We start from the raw sequence: 6,610 nt of genomic DNA, 5'->3' as shown, positions 1-6,610 counted from the left end.
TAATTATTTCCTAGATATCATTATGATGGAATAGCTATCAAGAAGGACTCTTCCTTTTATGGACATTATTGCTTTCTTCTGTCTCAAAAAAATTATCGCAGGTTTGTTTTCTAAATAGTTCAATCATAAAATGCCACATGATAATCTAGATATTGTCTGTATATTGATTATTAATTATAATTATTATTAATTATTGATTATTAATTATTAATTGTATATTGTATATGTCTGTTATTTCTCTTTGCTGAACACTGTCAACAGTATGAGTATTTTCTTCCTCTTATACACACTATAAAAGTGCCGTGACATTAAGCAATATATCTAACAAGAAAATCCAATTTGAAAAAGTGCCCTGTCCAATCAGATTTTCCTGAATTGGACAGTGTAGAAAGGTAGATCATGCCAAACCTAAAGGAAGAAGGTAACACACTGAGGCTCTAAATGGAAGCTTAGATAAATGACAATTGCTTCTTGACACTGTAGCACTTCTGTTGGTTAACAATAGGCTGAAGAGATATGTATTACAATATAAATGACAATGCTGTTTTGACAAGTTCTATATGCAATGGTGTTATCTAGTTTTTACTAAAAGATCAGGCATGCTACTTTGAAAATACTGCCTCTGTTTTATTTTAAAATGTCAGGTTTTAAAGTAACCTCTTGTAAGGGAACAGCAATGAGATGATATATAAGACAGGAGTAGAATTTGTCTGCAAAAACAGAAAAACAATCTAAGAAAGTGATGAATGTAAAATAGTGTAGAAGCTAAGTGTAGACTTTATCTCAACCCAGTTGTAGGCAGGATGAGGAAGGTCATCGTTAAGGTCATGACTGAGGTAAATGAGCTTCAGACTTGCATTTCTCCCGGGGAGAAGGGAAAAAAAGAAATGTGTATACAACTTAATTCTGTACTTTGGTTTCCATTCTTTTAAATGGGGATATAATAGCTCTCTATGGCACAAATGTTCTAGGGATACAAGATAGACTATTAAGCACTCAGATATTCTGGCGATGATGAAAGCTGTTTCACTGTCTGTGGTATTTTATTGTATAGTTAATTGAATACACACTGCAAGAGAATGGAAAAATTATACCCGCGGGTTTGCTGCCTGTCTTTGCTGGTTTGATGGCAGAGCTAAACTGCAGCAGCCCAGGCAGCCACAGCAGAGCAAGGATAAAGAGTGGAGCAGGGCAAAGGCTCAGGTTCTACACACAATCAAGTGGCAATCAGTTGTTTTGAGACCAAACAAATTATTCATAGGCAACGCGAGGCTCATTTCACACGAGAACCTTGCTAAAGTGATATCCCCAGCTACCAACGCACACTATATTAAATATATATACATTCAGATAAACATCAGCTTTCTAGCTGCAATACTCTTAAGTGAAAGTCTCTTAACTATGAAATTGTTTTGTCTGACACTTCCTTCACTGAAGCTGTTGTGTGAAGCCAAAGAGCTGCATTTAGAGCATCTTGCACTCAAACCCAGCCACGTGCCCCCATCTAGAGCCAACACGTGCACCAGCAGCACCCGGGTGTCACTGCTGCTTCTTGGTGCCTGTTAAAGGGCAGCAGAAGAAAACAGAGAGAAGACAGTAAAAAACAAACAAATGAAATACAGCCAGAGACACTTGGTTATCATAACCCTCCTCCCACAAAATAACTAAGGAAATAAATTAGGCCACATACAACTTAAGCAGCAGCCTCAGTGAAATAAGTCAATTTCCATCTGTTCTTACAGTTATGTACATGCTTTACAAATGCACAGGAACATAGTAAGCAAATATCTCATCTTTACTGCCTTCTCTGTAGAGCTCGGTACTTTTAGAAATCAGAATTAATTTTTGTCATCCAGTAACACCACTACTAAACAAACAAATAAACAAAAAAAGTCATCCCTGGAATAATTTTTTTAAAGTAGAGAAATGAAAGTTGGAAAAAAAGTAATAAAAAATTTGAGTATTTTTCTACCCGCAAGGACAAACGTTGTGCTTGTAGAGTTAAATTGATGGCTGCAGCAGACAGTATTTGACCCATGACACAACAGTCTGGAAGAGTGTGCTGGTGTGAAAACTTCCAGATACTAGTGAAGCAGATTATTAATATACATTTATAGTGCAGTCCAAACGCTTGTCTTCAAATCGGATCCAATGAATAGTAGAGACCTCAATGGCTTGATGCCAGATCCCCCTGGCAGAGACAGGGATGTGTGCCTGACTAGTCAGCATGTCCCAAATGACTACTGCATCCTCCTACACCTGGATCGAGTCTGACACTCAGGTGCTTCTTCTGGAGCTTCTACCTGAGGGGAAGGTGGAGCTGAGAGCCCAGCTGAGAGACGAATGCTTCCACCCAAACTCCCTCCGGGCTGTTAAAGAATGGACTGGTGTCAGCACTACAATCCACTGTCTCTAATTACTGAAAGCAGTAATTTTTGACCTTTTTTGAGGTCATCAGCACTTGACGGGGAGATGCTAGTAAGGAACTGGGCCCGTGAAGGGTCTGGCACATTGGGAGCTTTGCTTGTTTGTGTCATAGAAACAGCCATAAGATTATAATGGTTGCCTTTCACTGCAAAGAAGGCATTTGCCTCTTGGTAGTCAACCAGGCCTTGGATGTGCCAAGTTGCTGGGATGGAATGAGTTCACACTAGGAGTGATGAGGATTCTCTTACAAAGCACCTGTGAGCTGGTCTGTTTTGAAATGTTGAGTTTTTCTGAAGATATATATTCCGTTGTGTTGCTGATGATGTGAAAGTAGTGCAAACAAGCAGAGCTGTGACCAAACGGGTCTCCAAAGGTATTATAGAGATTTAAGAGGGTGTGGGATTATTTGAAGTACGCTAAGATGACTTTTAGGAATGGGAGCTTCGAGGATGAGGTCTCCCTACAATGGCAGTTGCTCTGGGAGATCAAAGTGGCTTGGAGTATGTCAGTGCTAAAATAATGCCAGTGAGTTTTGGCTTTGTAAGAGTAGAATCATATCATAGAATCACCAAGGTTGGAAAAGACTTCTAAGTAAGAATTACTTCATGATCTAGTAACAGGGAAGGCTTGGGTCTCTGACTTTCTAGTGAAGCAAACCTGTAATTTTTCAGTTACAAATTCTAATGTGTTTCTAGGATATTATCTTTGCTGATCTCAGCGTAATCTGTCGATCCCATTCACCATTCTCCCTTCATTCATTTTCTCTTCTTCCTTCCCATTCACCTCAGTCTTTCTGCCATTCCTACAATCAGACCTCCCCTATCAGCTCTCGTTCCCCCTCCCCAGCCTCACAGGGGGAAGAGCTGAGCTCATTGCCCTCGCCTCCCATCCATCTTCCACTCTCTGTGCTCTGTCTTTGCCCAGGCAGTGCTCTCCAGGGAAGAGTGTTTCAGCGTGGCAGCCAAGCACCCCTGTGGGCACTGGGTGAGTCTGAACCTCTTTTGCTAACGATGCTTGCCTCACCTGGCAAAGGTGAGATAGGGACAGGTGGAGGGGTAGTGAGAAGGAAGGCTTTAGCCTGCTACCCAGCATGGGGCAAACGGACTAGGCAGCCCACCAAAGAAGAGGTGAGGTGCTGAGGTGTGTTGCCATAGCAGCAGCAGCAGAATGCAGCTGGCTGCCTGCTTGGGAAGAGCAGGAGCTGGAAAATGTTTGTTAATTGTATTTCACAGGCTTTAGGAACCTGCAAGAAAGAGACATTTGACAGCAGTGCATCTGTATTGACCCTTTCTTTTGTTTGTGGGGACCAAATAAATGCAGTATTAACGTTGTGCCAGGCCTTTGGTGGGTGGAGTCCTTTGGCAGCCAGCACCAAAGTGGTGATGAAGGGAAAGGGAGGTGGTGTGTGTACCAGCCACTAACAAGGACTGCATATTTTGTGCAAAACACTGGCTGCCACCTTCCAAATAACATAGTCCCCAGGAGCTTGAAATGACTTCACAGACAGGGAGCACATAGCAGCAGATGTGGGGCTGGCTGGAGCATGTCCCATGTCACAGAATCACAGTATTGCAGGGGTTGGAAGGGACCTCTGGGCATCACCTGTTCCACGCCGCTGCTAAAGGAGGTTCCCTACAGCAGGGTGCTCAGAAAAGAGTCCATGCATGTTCTGAATATCTTCAGAGAAGAAGACTGCAAACTTCTCTGGGCAGTTGCTCTGTCACCCTGTGCTCTGTCACCCTCACAGTAAAACTTTTCCTTGTGTTCAGATGGAACTTCCCCTGTTGTACTTTGTGCCCATTGCCCCTTGTCCTGTCACTGGGCACTGCCATCCACTGGGCACCCACCCATTAGATATCTATAAGATATGATAAGATCCCCTCTCAGCCTTCTCTTCTCCAGGCTGAACAGCTCCAGATCACTTATTCTTTCCTCAATACAGGAGATGCTCCAGACCTCTCATCTTTTTTGTAGCTTTTCACTGGACTCTCCACATTAGTTTCCTGTCTTTAATGAACTGGGGAGTACAGAACTGGACACAGTACCCCAGATGCTATCTCCCTTGTAGGCCTTTCCTCTGACTCTTATGAAGAGAACCCAATCTTCCATTGCCGTTACCCAGCTCCATGCAGTTCAGACCTTCCCTAATGTCGAGAGTTATACCTCCTCTCCTTCCCTGCCCATCTCTCCTGAAGAGCCTGTAGCCATTTGTCTCAGCATTCCAGACTTGTGAGCCAACCCACCACATCTCACTGAGGCCCAGAATATCCTGGCCCTGAGACTGGACTAAAACTTCCAGTTCACCTTCCTTATTTCCTATGCTCCATGCATTTGTGTTGAGGAACTGAAGTTGGGCCAGAAACTGGCTTACTGGCTGGTGTTCCTTTGTACTGCTTTTCAAGTTCTCACCCACAGATCTCTGTTCTTGTTGTTGTCTCTGGGCAGCCACTGCTGATACTGCCTTCACCGTTCCCCTTCCCAAAGTTGTTCTTCTCTTCCTTGAACCACATCAGTTCACAACAGACAAGGTTTCTCAGATAGAGTGCCACTGCCTTTCTCTCCTGCAGGATTCACTTCATCAACACAGGCGTAGGAGGAGGGAGGAGATGACAAAGCAAGAAAGCAGCCTATTGCTGCCCAGCTCATGGTTTTCCAGCCAAAAGCTGATTGTTGAGCTTTTGCAGGCCCATGAGAATACTGAGAGTGTGGAACATCAAGGAAGACTTTTAAAGTAGGCAGAGGGCAGCCAGGAAAAAGTTGCTGTCTGCACTAATAAAGGGAACAGAAATTGGGGTTATTGTGCAATCAAAGCTCAAGGACGATTAGGATTTCATTATTTCCATGTATATGATTTTTATTTTCATTCTAAATGAACTGCTGCTACAAAATCATGAATTTGGTACAAGAAATTGGAAGAGACTGCGCTGCTAAATGGTTAATATATTGCTGTCTGCAGTGAGTGGCTCAATTTTATCTTGAAATTAGTCTCCAGATTCATTAGAAAATCCTGGGATCACTGAATGATGGGAAAGGGAGGGATTTTGTTTCCTAAACATACTGCTGTCTACTTCAGCCTAGAACTCTCTATCCATTTTGAGATTGTTTCCTCACTAAACACTGTATAAATTGGTGGGTTTTTTTTTAAAGGGCTTTATGTTCTGTATTTTACCACAGTGCAGACGCCTGCAGTTCTGGAGATGCAGCTGGTTACGAGAGCAATAGCAAAAAAAAAGGAACAGTGAGTTTCAGATAGATTAGTCTTATAAGAAAATGCTTCTCTGTGTGCTTAATTAGAAATGCTAAATAATGTTGTAATGAAATACAATTAACCCATCACACTCCCTGAAATAATCTTTGTGGAACCTCACTAAATGCTTACTCCCCCCACTCCTGATGTAGCTGAGTTTTTTGTTGTCTAAATGTCAGCTCAAATAATTTTTGCTATACCAAGTGTTGAAATTGTGGCTGACAGCCCAGGTTTCCAACACTGGAGGAGTTAGTTAGGCACAGCCTTCCTTGTCTGAAGCCCATCACTGCAGGCCCACATGCTGTCAAGCCAGTGTCCTTTCAACTCAATGAGACTATATTGGCATGGGAAGTCTTTAAAACACTGTGAAGTGATTAAGAAAAGAGAATGGCAGCTCTGCTCACCAAGGAGGGTGATGTTGGGCTAACTGGTGTCAGCTCAAATGCACTATAGGGAATTGGCCTGACGCTGGGGTGGTTGGAAGCCAACCCACAGAGCATAAGCAGCAGGATTATGGGGATCACAGCGAGGGAGAAGAAGAGACTGTGTGTCTTTCTTGTTTTTTCATGGTGCTCAGAGTGTGTGTAACAACAGCTGAAGAAAGCCTTGCTGTCACCTTTACAGCAAAGCCAACAATCTCAAGCCTTATCTAGAAGATTGCAACTGTGAGAATGAGTGCTATAGAAAATATATGCATAAGATACATGTAGCATGAAATATTCACTTGGTTTGAAAATAAATTATTGTACTGTTTGGACTTTGAACTTTTAGTCAACCATGCTTGCTTCTTTCACCCACCTCTATCTTTTTTCAACAAAAAGAACAAGCATTTCTCCAAATAATTACATCTCATTAAAAAATAGTAATATACAACTTCAGGAAAGTACTTAGTAACTTTAGCAGAAGTGACAAAATAATTGTGTACTTTTTTTTTTT

At 42.3% G+C, this 6,610-nt stretch overlaps 1 protein-coding gene across 1 annotated transcript in view; it reads left to right on the top strand.

Moving 5' to 3' along the window:
* RFX8 (RFX family member 8, lacking RFX DNA binding domain) overlaps positions 1-6,610 on the top strand; it is a 33,135-nt gene that overhangs the window by 7,708 nt on the left and 18,817 nt on the right. Inside the window, exons 4-6 of the mRNA XM_010727815.2 lie at positions 15-101; positions 3,352-3,411; positions 5,602-5,665. Of these exons, the coding sequence (XP_010726117.1) occupies positions 15-101; positions 3,352-3,411; positions 5,602-5,665 (211 nt within the window). The remainder of the gene's footprint in view (positions 1-14; positions 102-3,351; positions 3,412-5,601; positions 5,666-6,610) is intronic.

The sequence above is a fragment of the Meleagris gallopavo genome, chromosome 1, assembly GCF_000146605.3.
Source record: "Meleagris gallopavo isolate NT-WF06-2002-E0010 breed Aviagen turkey brand Nicholas breeding stock chromosome 1, Turkey_5.1, whole genome shotgun sequence".
NCBI classification, from domain to species: domain Eukaryota; kingdom Metazoa; phylum Chordata; class Aves; order Galliformes; family Phasianidae; genus Meleagris; species Meleagris gallopavo.
This window is presented reverse-complemented; position numbering and strand designations above follow the sequence as displayed.